Below are 14278 nucleotides of genomic sequence, written 5' to 3'. Positions count from 1 at the left end.
GAGAACATACGCCCTGCCCGAGGATCGAACTCGCGACCCCGAGATCCGTAGACCAACGCTCTTACCTATTGAGCTAAGCGGGCGGGCTTGTTCACTCTGTATCTCCTAAACTCCTTGAAGGAATTTTATAAAAGTTGGGTCAAATGATTACCTCATCAGAACGATGTGCAGAAATTATGAGTCAACCATGCCAGCTCAAGGTCAAGGTCACAACTAAGGGTCGAAGGTTTGAGCCTTCCATTTGGTGTCAACTCTGTATCTCCTTAACCCCTTGAAGGATTTTCATCAAACTTGGGTCAAATGATCACCTCATCAAGAACTCATGAGTCAGCCATGTCAACTCAAGGTCAAGGTCACAACTGAAGGTCAAAGGTTTCAGCTCTGTATCTCCTAAACCCCTTGAAGGATTTTCATGAAACTTCGGTCAAAAGATCACCTCATCAAGACGTTGTGCAGAATTTATGAGTCAGCCATGTCAGTTCAAGGTCAAGGTCACAGCTAAAATCAAAAGTTTACCCTTTCACTATCCATAGCAGTGGCGGGGGATTTAGCTGTCTTTCAGACTGCCTTGTTTGTACACTTTCTGCATCTAAGATGAACTTTGGGAGACATAGTTACATCAACTTTTTTGCTCTTAATGTTACTTGTCAATTTCAGGCAAGAGGGCTCCATTTCCGACACACAGATAACTTGAACCAGTGGTTTCAAGCAATGGAAGAAGTTGGACTTCCAAGGGTATGAAAACCTTAATAAATATTTGAAGCTAACTTAAAATAGTTAAGACTTGCAGTAGAAGAAATATGGGTAAAACAGAGTCATAGAGTATTTGGTACAGCCTCTAAAAATAAAATGTACAAGCTACTGAAAAGTAGTACTGGTGTATGTTGGCAGTAAATGATTGTGTAGGGCCTCTGTGGTCGAGTAGTTAAAGTCGCTGACTTCAAATCACTTGCCCCTCATCGATGTGGGTTTGAGCCTCACTCGGGGCATTGAATTCTTCATGTGAGGAAGCCATCCATTTGGCTTATGGAAAGTCCGTGGTTCTACCCAGGTGCCCGCTCGTGATGAAATCATGCATGGAGGGGCACCTGGGGTCTTCCTCCACCATCAAAGCTGGAAAGTCACCATTATGACCTATAATTGTGTCGGTGCGACGTTAAACCCAACAACAGCAAAAAAAAATATAAAAAAATTTGATTTTGTTTTGTATTTTTTGCAGATATTTTATCCAGAGACTACAGACATTTATGATAGAAAGAATATGCCAAGAACTATTTATTGTCTTCATGCTTTAAGGTAAGTAGTAAAACAATATGCCAAGTAGAGCTGTCATTGATTGGGTCTTTGTCATATCGACGATACCGATATATCAGAAGACAGATTTCGACGATACATCGATATATCAATTATTAAGTAAGAGTAACAACCTATTTGTTCATGTACATGCTATATACCTTCTTGTTAATGTTATTTTTAGTTTAAATGCCTGCTTTTCATGTGTTTTATTTGTATCTATGTATTTCCCCATACAGATAGTGCCGACTAGTTGGAAAAGACTGCTACGGCGCAAGTTTAGATATGACCTTTATTGACAAATTCCGTTACTTAGGGCGCATTTTTGCAGGCAGAAAAGTTGTTTTAGAGGGTCTGAGTGTTTATCTGGATAGGTTTTATTTCTCAATGTAAAATATCGATTTTTAAAAATGGGAATCGATAATCGATCGACCAAAAAATATCGTTGATACATCGATATCGTTTCTATCGATGACAGCCCTAATGCCAAGAACTATTTATTGTCTTCATGCTTTAAGGTAACCAGTAAAACAATATGCCAAGAACTATTTGTTGTCTTCATGCCTTAAGGTAACCAGTAAAACAATATGCCAAGAACTATTTGTTGTCTTCATGCCTTAAGGTAACCAGTAAAACAATATGCCAAGAACTATTTGTTGTCTTCATGCTTTAAGGTAACCAGTAAAACAATATGCCAAGAACTATTTATTGTCTTCATGCTTTAAGGTAACCAGTAAAAGAATATGCCAAGAACTATTTGTTGTCTTCATGCTTTAAGGTAACCAGTAAAAGAATATGCCAAGAACTATTTGTTGTCTTCATGCTTTAAGGTAACCAGTAAAACAATATGCCAAGAACTATTTGTTGTCTTCATGCTTTAAGGTAACCAGTAAAACAATATGCCAAGAACTATTTATTGTCTTCATGCTTTAAGGTAACCAGTAATAGAATATGCCAAGAACTATTTGTTGTCTTCATGCTTTCAGGTAAACGATAAATTTAGAGCAATGAAAATATGCTCTAACTACTGGCACATTATTTAATATTAACCAGGTTATGTAAAATCCCTATTCATTGTCACCCTTGGGGGGCATTAAAGTTCGCAGGGGATGTGTGGTGTGGAGAGGGTTGGGGACTATAATATAGGCCCTAAAATGGGCACTAAATGAAATGGATAGCTCGGATAGCTGTTAAAGTATGGGGCTTTATCAGCCTCTTTTTCTAGCTTTCCCTGGCCATATTAATGGAGGACTAGAGAACCAGTAAGAAATTAAGGAAAACCATGTTGCCTTACTAAATTGGATTTGACCCAACAAAAACACAAGTCTCCTCTGAAACTCCCCAGATGAAAATAAAAAAGGCCATTCACTGGTAAGAAAGTAACAACTTTTTTATCTGAGTAAAATGATAGATAAAATACACATTTGGTGTTCACTTCAAAGTTAAGAGATGTCATTAATTTACATATGGTAGTTCAGCAGGTGCTTTTATTTTAAGTTTTATGGCTCACTTTCAATGAAATGCACATATTGCAAAGGTAAATCAGTTGTTGCATTCCCTTAACAAATAGTAAGTTATAAACTGGTCTAGGAATGCACACTTGCCATTGGACAATATGTTTCCTTGCCATTGGCCAATTTCAAGATTTTGCTCAAAAACAGCCATTGAACCAAGACTAGTCTCACAACTTGGAATGGTAACCTTTGTACTGTGTCAATAAGTTAAGGATATTTGTTTGTTTTAGTGTAAGATCTTTCACAAAAGAACACCCGATGCAATATTTTAACAAGTGGCATATGCACCAGTGAAAATGTGAAATATGGTGTTCATGAGTGAAAGATATTTTTATCTTGCATGTAAAACAATCAAATTTTCTTTTTATTTCATGTTTTGACTAAATTTACAGATTTTATAGTTTACCAGTGAAAAATATATTTGAAATTTTTCACTGTGAAAATACCAGGTATATGTCTCTTAATATTCAATAATTCATGGAAAAGCATTTAATACATATTATTTCTGAACTTTTATCTTTCAGCTTATACCTATTCAAACTTGGTATGGCTCCACAGATAGAAGATTTGTATGGCAAAGTAAACTTTACAGGTCAGTATGATGTTTGTATGGAGGTATATACATGGTACAGTAAACGTCACCAGTGCATTGATATTTGTACCATCTTAAAGTAAAGGGGTCTGTGGCTGAGTGGTTTAGGTGTCTGACTCAGGGTCACTTTTCTGTCACTGCAGGTACTTTGGGTTGCTCCTTGGTCCAGTTCTATCGTGTAGCCATGTAGTTGTTTTCTTAAGGTCTCTGGTTTTACACAGGGTCTCTCCTTTGTCTAAAGTACTATTCACTGTCTTAACTGTTAGGTAAGACTTAAAGAATTATTGTAAGCTGTGGGTTTGGTCTTACCATAATAAATGCTAGTAGGATAGGGTTTTCAGCTCTACATGGAATAATGTTCACACCTTTATTTAATGCCAGAATTGGTTTCTCTGATGCAAGCGGACTCTGCTTAATCTTTTCTTTGCTATCAAGGTACTGACCTGGGTGGTGAAGGTCTCTAATTTCGGTAACTTGCTTCTCATGACTGTGTTCTTTAAACCCCACTTTGGATATAAAACTCTGTTGTATGAAGAAGCTGTCTAGCTCTGTTGAGCAAGGTGCTCACCTTTTCCTGAGTTTTCCTCCACATAAAGATGGGAAATTTTGTTTGTCTGACTTGAAACCCAACAACAACCAACATAAGTTAAATTAGTTCAAACTATTCAAGAAATATTCTGGCACATCAAAAATAGAAGGACAGGAAAGCATTGATTGGTTTTTGACTTTCCTTTAATATCCTATTAAAGTAAAATTTGTTGAATTTCTGTAAACTGGTATTTTAAGTGCATTGGAATAATAGTAATGTTTGAAGTCTAGTGGTTTTAAATTGGTACAATGAGGAAGAATGAAAACAATTAAGTTCACATGAATAAATTTCCAAAAATAAAATAGCCAATTTCACAGTGCATGATAAATAGTCATAAAGCTCAGACGTTTTTATCTAAATATAGGCTTTATGTACTTACAATAATAGATTGAAGTATTTCATTTTAGAAAATTACAGTATGGCAAGTGATGTGTTGTAATTTGGAAAGCTTGATGTTCCTGGTTAAGAAAAATACCAATAGATACTGTCTGTTACATGAATTATATGTATCTCCCATCCAGTATTGATAAATTGAGAGATTACGTCATAAATATTTTACACCATGATTTGCATCTTTGTATCCTTTTAGTTCTACCATAGGCACTTTGCTAATTATTTAATTCAGACCATGTAAATTTATTCTATGGTTCATTGGTAATCATACATTTTATGCTAACTTATTATGTCTCCCACCACACAGTGGTGTGGGAGACATATTGATTTACTCCAGTCTGTGTGTGTGTGTGTCTGTCTGTGTGTTTGTCTGTCTGTCACAAAGCTTGTCCACACTCTAAGTCGAGCATGTCTCATCCAATTTTCACCAAACTTAAACAAAATGTGTTTGACGATAAGAGCTCGGCCAAGTTCGATAACTAGCCAAATCGGTCCAGGCGTCTTGGAGTTATTGCCCTTGAATTACCAAAAATCGGCCTTTTTACTCTTGTCCGCACTCTAATTCGAACATTTCTCGTCCAGTCTTCACCAAACTTGAACAAAGTGTGTTTGACCATGAGACTTCGGCCAAGATTGATAACTAGCCAAATCAGTCCAAGCATTTTGGAGTTACGGCCCTTGAATTATCGAAAAATTGGCAGTTTTACTCTTGTCCGCACTCTAAGTCGAACATTTCTCATCCGATCTTCACCAAACTTGAACAAAATGTGTTTGACCATGAGACCTCGGCCAGGTTTGATAACTGGCCAAATCGGTCTAGGCATTTTGGAGTTACGGTCCTTGATTTACCCAAAAAAAAAAAAACGCCATTTTACTCTTGTCCGCTCTCTAAATCCAACATTTCGAATCCGATCTTCACCAAACTTGAACAAAATGCGTTTGGCCATAAGACCTTAGCCAAGTTCGATAACCAGCCAAGTCCACCCAAGCACTTTTGATTTATGGCCCTTGAATTACTGATTGGATCCACTCATCCAGACCATATAGTTGGATCCACTCATCTAAACCATTTAAAGAAACTAGACATTTTTCATAGGGGCAGTTGTGGGAGATATGCGCTTTTCTCAAAAGCATCTCTAGTTTTTTCTTGCAACTGTAAAGAAATGTTGAATTACTTGAACTACCCTCCAGTTTGCTTTCTGGTAAAACCCGTTACAGGTGTCATATATAGAGGATATTACATGAGTGTCTTTTCATATTGAATTTATTAAACCGAGCATTTTATCAATTTTATTCAACGAGTTTAATAAATTCAAGGCGGAAAGTCACAAATGTAATATTCTTTTTATCACATGTTAGCATTTCCTGCCGAAATATTGAAAATTCTACTTTCTTTTACTATACAGTTGAATATCGTTACCTCGATATCGGTTAGCTCGATACTTCGGTTAGCACGATGTATTTTAGTCGGTCCCGATTTTTCCCTATATATTTCAGTGTAATTATTTATCATTACCTCGATATGATTAGCTTGATATTTTGTTTAGCTCGATGAGATTTTCCAGTCCCGTCAACTTACCTGTACTGTTTTTATGCCCCCAAAGGGAGGCATATAGTTTTTGAACCGTCTGTCGGTCTGTCAGTCTGTCCGCAATTTTCGTGTCCGGTCCATATCTTTGTCATCGATGGATGGATTTTCAAATAACTTGGCATGAATGTGTACCACAGTAAGACGACGTGTCACGCGCAAGACCCAGGTCCGTAGCTCAAAGGTCAAGGTCACACTTAGACATTAAAGGATAGTGCATTGATGGGCGTGTCCGGTCCATATCTTTGTCATCGATGGATGGATTTTCAAATAACTTGGCATGAATGTGTACCACAGTAAGACGACGTGTCGTGTGCAAGACCCAGGTCCGTAGCTCAAAGGTCAAGGTCACACTTAGACGTTAAAGGATAGTGCATTGATGGGCGTGTCCGGTCCATATCTTTGTCATCCATGGATGGATTTTCAAATAACTTGGCATGAATGTGTACCACAGTAAGACGACTTGTCATGCGCAAGACCCAGGTCCGTAACTCAAAGGTCAAGGTCACACTTAGACGTTAAAGGTCATTTTTCATGATAATGCATTGATGGGCGTGTCCGGTCCATATCTTTGTCATTCATGCATGGATTTTAAAATAACTACGCATGAATGTGTGACACAGTAAGACGATGTGTCGCGCGCAAGACCCAGCTCCGTAGGTCAAAGATCCTAAACTCTAACATCGGCCATAACTATTCATTCAAAGTGCCATTGGGGGCATGTGTCATTCTATGGAGACAGCTCTTGTTACACCTGGTTTCGTCGATATCACAGCTTGTCAAAAAATACCCATGTTATATGTAAGGTGTGAAAATCAACCTATTGTCCGGCGATGTATTAATCATAATCAAGTTAGTTTGTGTGTTTGTTATTTAATCTTTGAATCCAATTTAAATGTCAGGAAGTTTGCATTTAATTCCCAATAATTAGTGTTATAAAACAGCGTGCATGCGGGCAAGCTGTTTTCCAATATAACAACTAATTTGGATGAAATAGTTTTTTCTGTTTGACTGAGTAAAAATCTGCCATTTAGGGTTGAATAATAATATGCGTATTTAACTGGCAAATTTTCGTTATCGAAGCACAGTCAAAATGACTACTCATCTAGGAACATTACCGCTACATTCAGACTTGCTTAGGGAAGGAATAGAAATGCGAATGTCTACACGTACTTTTTGATAAATTAAAAAGTTGTATGTATGTATGTACTATTAAATAGGGTGTTTTATTTGTTAATAAAATTAAAATCGTATTTACGTTTTATATTATTTCTTTCCGCTTTCAAACCCTTTGAAAATGCATTGGATATTATGACAATATAGACGTCCGACACAGTAGTCCCAAATAGTCGATATCGTTACGTCGAACTTCGGATACATCGATGCAATTTTTACAGTCCCTTAAATATCGAGGTAACGGTATTTGACTGTATAAACAAGTCAATTTGACCAGCGTCTCCTAAACTATAAACGACTTCGACATCAAAGCTTTCTTACACTAGTGTATTAACATTTTTATGTAATGGCTTTATTACACTCCTGCGACGTCAAACATGGGATAAAAGGGGTTTGCCGCAGTCATTTATTTTACATTTGATTTTAACCATGCTTACACACAAGTTAAGTTACAATAAGATCTCAGCTCCTTTTGAAAACTTGCTAGATTCCATTATGGGTTCTAGAGTTACTGCCCCTGAAATTTTTCTATTTTGGCCCTTTCAGCCATATAGAGGTTTCATTTATGCCTTTATTTGATACAAATTTGCACAGAATGTTTGTCTTGATGATCTCTAGGCTAAGTTTGAAACTGGGTCACCTGCTCCAATCAAAGGAAAAGCTTGTTAACACTGTAGAGGCCACATTTATGACCCTATCTTCATGAAACTTGGTAAGAATGTTTTTCTTGATGATTCCTAGGTCAAATTCAAAGCTGGGTCATGTGGGGGTCAAAAAAATAGGTCACCACACAAATCAAAGGAAAACTTCATGGAACTTGGTCAGAATAATCTTGATGATTCCAAGGCCAAGTTTAACAGATGAGCGATATAGGGTCATCATGACCCTCTTGTTATATTTACTTGTGAAACAAAAGCCATATTTTTCACAGAATTTAGGTATATAATGATAAAAGTAGATATGACAGTAGTATTTTGGATTGTTCCGGTTTGTGGTTCCTTGTCATATTTCAATAATATGAAGTACAGTTGTCAGATACTTGATTAGAGCTTTTTACTGCATACAAAATTAAGGTTGATCCACTGCCTTATATAACTAAAGTACAGCAACAATATTGATAATGGTTATTTGAACTATACAAGTTGTTACCTCTGTGCAGACATTGCTTTATTGCATTTTGTGCTTTTACATCTTTGGAAGAATTTTTTATTTATTTAGATACAGAACATGTGATACTAAAGATACTTAGACTGAATAAAGGACAGGTTTGAGACCTTCTTATGAACAGGATATCATCAATGTCCTTTTCACACTTCTGTTTAAGATTTAATAGTTGTATACTGTATTCACTTTGGATTTCAGTAGGTAGCCAATTAAAATGTTTATCGCTGTAGAGTGTTTTGAAAGATTTGAAACACACCTTTACCTTCCTGCTTATAGATGTACTGTAGTTTTACTTCCCATTAGGTGACATCATCTAAAGGTTTCCATTGCTCATATTTTTTTTTTTCATTAAGGTATTTTAGCTAGCAGTAAATTGCAAAGGGTAAGATGAGTTAAGCTAGTTGCTTAAAGAAAGAATGGCAAAACACAAGAGTAACAAAGTTAAAAAGAATTGTTGAAAATGTATATAATTGTCAGTCCCGTCCCGAGATGCTATTTGCTTCTTTTGAGGGTCGCAGAATAAACAATACCAAAAATGTTTTATAAATTGATACAGTCTGTTGCAGTTTATATATTATATTGCAGAGGAAGAAATCAGTGCAATGAGGCAAGAGTTAGACAAATACGGTATTCAGATGCCAACATTCAGCAAGATCGGAGGAATTCTAGCCAATGAGGTAACAAAATTGAAACAGTTTTAAGGGACATGCCTTCAGATCAACGTTCAAAACTTTTTAAACAGAAAGCAGTTATATTAGATGTTGAAATGATAAACCAGTATTGTTTAAATAGATATTTTAATGTTTACGGCCAAATAAAATTCTGTTTTATATCACCGAGTTTTCTTCATATTTGCATTGACTTAATAGTGTTATGTAGATAGAAATTCCTAAAATGCAGAGAATTGCTTTTGACTTCCTTTCTATTACAATTTCTTTTTAAAGAAAGCCTTTTTTTGAATTTTGAAAATATTAACAATTCTGGAGGCTTGTAGCTTTAAAGATTGAAAACTCTTGCCCAAGTCTCTCTCAGTGTCCAGAAAAAGTGTTTGGGAAGTAATGCTTATATTCTCAAAACAAGCATTCTAACATTTTATAAATTTTGAAAATAAAAGTTTTATTTTGTTTTATTGTATGAAAGTTTCACCATTTATATATGCAAGATGTTACAGTTATATTATAGTTTTACAGAATTCCATTGATCAGTAGTTTTCTATTTATTACTTCTCACAGCAGCAGGTGGAACAATAACGACAATGATTTGTAACAAATATGATTTTATCTAGCCGTATTAATGATTTTCACTATATTTTACATGAAAGACAAGCAAACTGATCTTGGAATATGTAAATAATGAAAAGACACCAGAGCCTTGCCGACAAACTTACTTCAAAATTGGTCAATTTTACAAAGTAACGAGAGAGAGAGAGAGAGAGAGAGAGAGAGAGAGAGAGAGAGAGAAAAGAGGAGAGAGAGAGAGAGAGAGATGCTTCCATTGTGAATTTGTGCCCCCTTAAAATTTGCAACATCAGTATTTGTCCTTGTCACCTTCAGTATATATCTACTTTAAATAAAGACGTTACTTATTTACTTTTAATCTGTAGCTGAAATCCCAGTTTGTCAGACTCTCAACACATTATGAGGCAGCATTGGCTCAAACTATGACAGGATATATGTAGACTCTTGTACAGGAATGAGTTTTTGAATTAAGCTGAAATCTAAGAGTTATGTAGGGCTTAAATTTAGCACTTCAACACTTGCAAAATGCTAGTGGAAAATGAAAAATGCCAGTAGTTTTTTTCCAGGTGCAAAATGAGATGACAGTGTTTTTTTTCTTAGATAAGTGACAGCAATAAATGATCAATCTATAGTATCATTTTATCTAAACTTCATCAGAGCTTTCCTGAACAAACCAACTTGAAGGTGTCAGATCTTGTGAAAAATAAAAATAGAACCAAATCATAGTATGCTCCAAATGTATGAATAAGGAGTATTAGGTCCAAGGTGAAAAAGGACTCAAGGTTGTAAACAGTAAAAATCTTCATAAAAAACTTAATAGACCAAACAACAACTAGAAAATATTGGTCGCTTTCGGTATATATGGTTTACCTAAACAAATATTCTAAGTTGATGATAGGTCAGTACAAACTTTTCAGGTAGAATCTGTACAAATCTGATGCTAGAAATGTATTGACGATTTCTAGTAGGCTTTTGTGTATGAAAATGGTTGATGAAAACTGAAGTTAAGTTTATATATTACAAATGGACATTCTTGCAATGTTTTTATGACGAGGAGGTCATTATATAGTATCCAGGTGACAGAATTCTAGCTTCATCATTTTAATGTTCCAGTGTTTCTATTTCAGCTGAGTCAAGATGATGCTGCATGTAAGTTTATTAATGTTTATTGTTTTAACCAAGGCAGATTTATTTGCAATAACAACGACAAAAGAAAAAAAAATTGTGTACTTTTTAAAAAGTAACACTTTTCCTTTTCAAATGGATGGGGGAAGGGGAGAGTGGTGGATGGAAGTTGAATGACTGGTAGAACTTTGCTGACAGATTTTAATAAAACTCTTCAGTTATGTACCTCATCAAGATGAAAAGTAAGGTGCACCATCCAGGTCACTAAGTTTAAGGTCAAGGTAACACTTGGAAGATAAAAGTTAAATAGCATTATTCTGTGCCAGCATCCAGTCTTCTAAATGGCTAGAAGGCTGGCTAAACTAGCATCAATTTTATACCTGATCAAGATGATATGCAAGGTTACTAGATTCAAGGTGAAGGTAATTTTGGAGGCTAAAGGCCAAATAGGTTTAATTTGTGTCTGTATCCTATCTTCTAAATGGCAGGAAGGATTTGAATAAGATGATATGCAAGGTTACTAGGTTCAAGGTGAAGGTCACTTTGGAGGCCAAAGGTCAAATGAGTTTATTTTGTGTCTGTATCCTATCTTTGGCAGGAAGGATTTGAGTAAGATGCTATGCAATGTTACTAGGTTCAAGGTGAAGGTCAGTTTGGAGGCTAAAGGCCAGATAGGTTTATTTTGTGTCTATATCCTATCTTCTGAATGGTTGGAAGGATTTTCATTTGTTTACCTCATCAAGATGTGTAGAAAACATCACCCAGGTCACTAGGTTCAAGGTTAAGGTCACATTTGGAGGCAAAAGGTAAAATATCTTTTTTTCAAGCTCCGAATCTTCTGAATGGCTAAAAGGAATTTCATTAAACTATTATCAAATGTTTATTTGATCAAGATGATGTGCACCAAGGGCACTAGGTTCAATATCAAGGTAACACTTGGAGGCTAGAGGCCTAATAGCTTAATAACATCTTTTTAATGGCAGAAAGGGTTTTTATAAAACTAGTATTAATATCTACATTAAATAAGATGATATATGTTGAGTGCAAGACACACATCACTATGTCCAGTTCCCTTCTCTGTATCAGAGCAGTGCTGAGGGTACTAATCATCTTCAGTGATAGCTCTTGTTTTCAGCTAGGAACAACATTTAAACTAACTGTTATTGTTGTTTTAGTGCATGCAGCTATAATAGCTATTAACGAGGCCATCGAAACACAAGTGACAGCAGACATCATGTTAGCGCTTGGTAATCCATCTGCAAACCTGATGGGAGTCATGAAGAATCTTGCCGAGAATTATTCCACAAATTTATATACTGCCAAACAAACAAAGACTGAAAATGCCAAAAATAAGGTATGTTTACCTTTAAAATCTCCATTCTTTTAAATTTGAAAGAACTTATTTCCTGGCTACAAATAAACAAAGTAAATAATGATACACTTTAAGACTATATTTTAATTTCTTTGGCATAAGTAGCCAGGAACAGCAGACAAAGTTAATTACAGACTCAATGCTGTTCAAAGTATTTACATTATATGTCTGGTGTAGTTTGTTTCTAACAGGATTTAATTATACTTTGTTTAATGCTGGAAGAGCCTTAAGTTAATTGCCTGTTCAGTTACATGTAATACTGACACTGTTCAAGTTTTATGTGGCAACTTTAAAGTATCACCTTATGCCACTCCGGGCAGAACTTCTGCTTTTCTGCAAGCCAGCTTGATAGCTTTCTCAGAAGGTATCACGATCATCACTGACAGGCCTCCATTGTAGAATGGTTATTGGTACTGACCTAGATTCACTCACCTCACTCTGCTCTAGGTTTGAGTCTGGCTTCTTTTGATATGACATTATGTTGCTTGCCCACAGAACAGGAGTTCTACCCAGGTGCTTGCCTTTGCATAGAATGTGGCTCTGAAGGGGTCCAATTGTTAAAGCAACATTACAAGCTGGAAAGTGGCCAAATCACCCAAATTATGTTTATGCATGTTCAGGTACAAGTCAATAAAAAAAAAATCCAAAAGGAAATCAACAGATGTTAAAAAAAACTAATACTTTCAGCGTGGTGGTGAAGATGGTACAAAAGAGTTTGATGTATATGACGAAATGTTAACGCAAGCTGAATTACAGGGGAACCTGAACCTAGTCAATAGTGAGTATCATAGATTATCTAATAGTGAGTATCATAGATTATCTAACACTTTTGTATCATAGAATATCTAACACTTTTGTATCATAGATTATCTAACACTTTTGTATCATAGAATATCTAACACGGTTGTATCATAGAATATCTAACACTGTTGTATTATAGAATATCTAACACTGTTGTATCATGGATTATCTAACACTTTCGTATCATAGATTATCTAACACTTTTGTATCATAGAATATCTAACACTTTTGTATCATAGATTATCTAACACTTTTGTATCATAGATTATCTAACACTTTTGTATCATAGAATATCTAACACTTTTGTATCTTAGAATATCTAACACTGTTGTATCATAGAATATCTAACACTGTTGTATCATGGATTATCTAACATGGTTGTATCATAGATTATCTAACACTGTTGTATCATAGAATATCTAACACTTTTGTATCATAGATTATCTAACACTTTTGTATCATAGATTATCTAACACTGTTGTATCATAGAATATCTAACACTTTTGTATCATAGAATATCTAACACTTTTTATCATAGAAAGTCTGACACTTTTGTATCATAGAATATCTAACACTTTTGTATCATAGATTATCTAACACTTTTGTATCATAGATTATCTAACACTGTTGTATCATAGATTATCTAACACTTTTGTATCATAGAATATCTAACACTTTTGTATCATAGAATATCTAACACTTTTGTATCATAGAATATCTAACACTTTTGTATCATAGATTATCTAACACTTTTTATCATAGAATGTCTGACACTTTTGTATCATAGATTATCTAACACTTTTGTATCATAGATTATCTAACACTGTTGTATCATAGAATATCTAACACTGTTGTATCATAGATTATCTAACACTTTTGTATCATAGATTATCTAACACTTTTGTATCATAGAATATCTAACACTTTTGTATCATAGAATATCTAACACTTTTTTATCATAGAATATCTAACACTTTTGTATCATAGAATATCTAACACTTTTGGTAGCTTTATGAAATGTTTGATACAGTAAGGTACCTGTTGTTGCCCTTTCATATATCAACTGTAACACAGAATTTGGCACATTAGTATCAGGATGTCTTCAAAAAATAATATAATACTTCTTAGTTTTGGTAAAATACCGATTATATTGCCTATGTACAGAAATTTAAGGTCTATTGTAATTCTAACTCAGTTTTTCTTCTTCTTCAACTTCTTTGATATCACCAAAATTTTTATGTGAAGCTAGTTAGATTTTATAAGACAGAAAGTTAAGTGTATATTAGCAAAGTATGTTCAGTTATGTACTCCTGTATTTCAGCAACCCGCACGTTGAGTGAACTGAATAATGCCTTGTTAAAGGTCTGTTATGTACTCCTGTATTTCAGCAACCCGCACGTTGAGTGAACTGAATAATGCTTTGTTAAAGGTCT

At 35.0% G+C, this 14278-nt stretch overlaps 1 protein-coding gene across 1 annotated transcript in view; it reads left to right on the top strand.

Moving 5' to 3' along the window:
- The window catches only part of LOC123566139 (ras GTPase-activating-like protein IQGAP1), a 179966-nt gene that overhangs the window by 57814 nt on the left and 107874 nt on the right, over positions 1-14278 (top strand). The window contains 7 exon segments of the mRNA XM_053549182.1: positions 658-735; positions 1220-1296; positions 3332-3399; positions 8895-8986; positions 10675-10696; positions 11848-12026; positions 12732-12822. Coding sequence (XP_053405157.1) covers positions 658-735; positions 1220-1296; positions 3332-3399; positions 8895-8986; positions 10675-10696; positions 11848-12026; positions 12732-12822 — 607 coding nt within the window.

Source organism: Mercenaria mercenaria, chromosome 8 (genome assembly GCF_021730395.1).
Source record: "Mercenaria mercenaria strain notata chromosome 8, MADL_Memer_1, whole genome shotgun sequence".
Taxonomy (NCBI): domain Eukaryota; kingdom Metazoa; phylum Mollusca; class Bivalvia; order Venerida; family Veneridae; genus Mercenaria; species Mercenaria mercenaria.
This window is presented reverse-complemented; position numbering and strand designations above follow the sequence as displayed.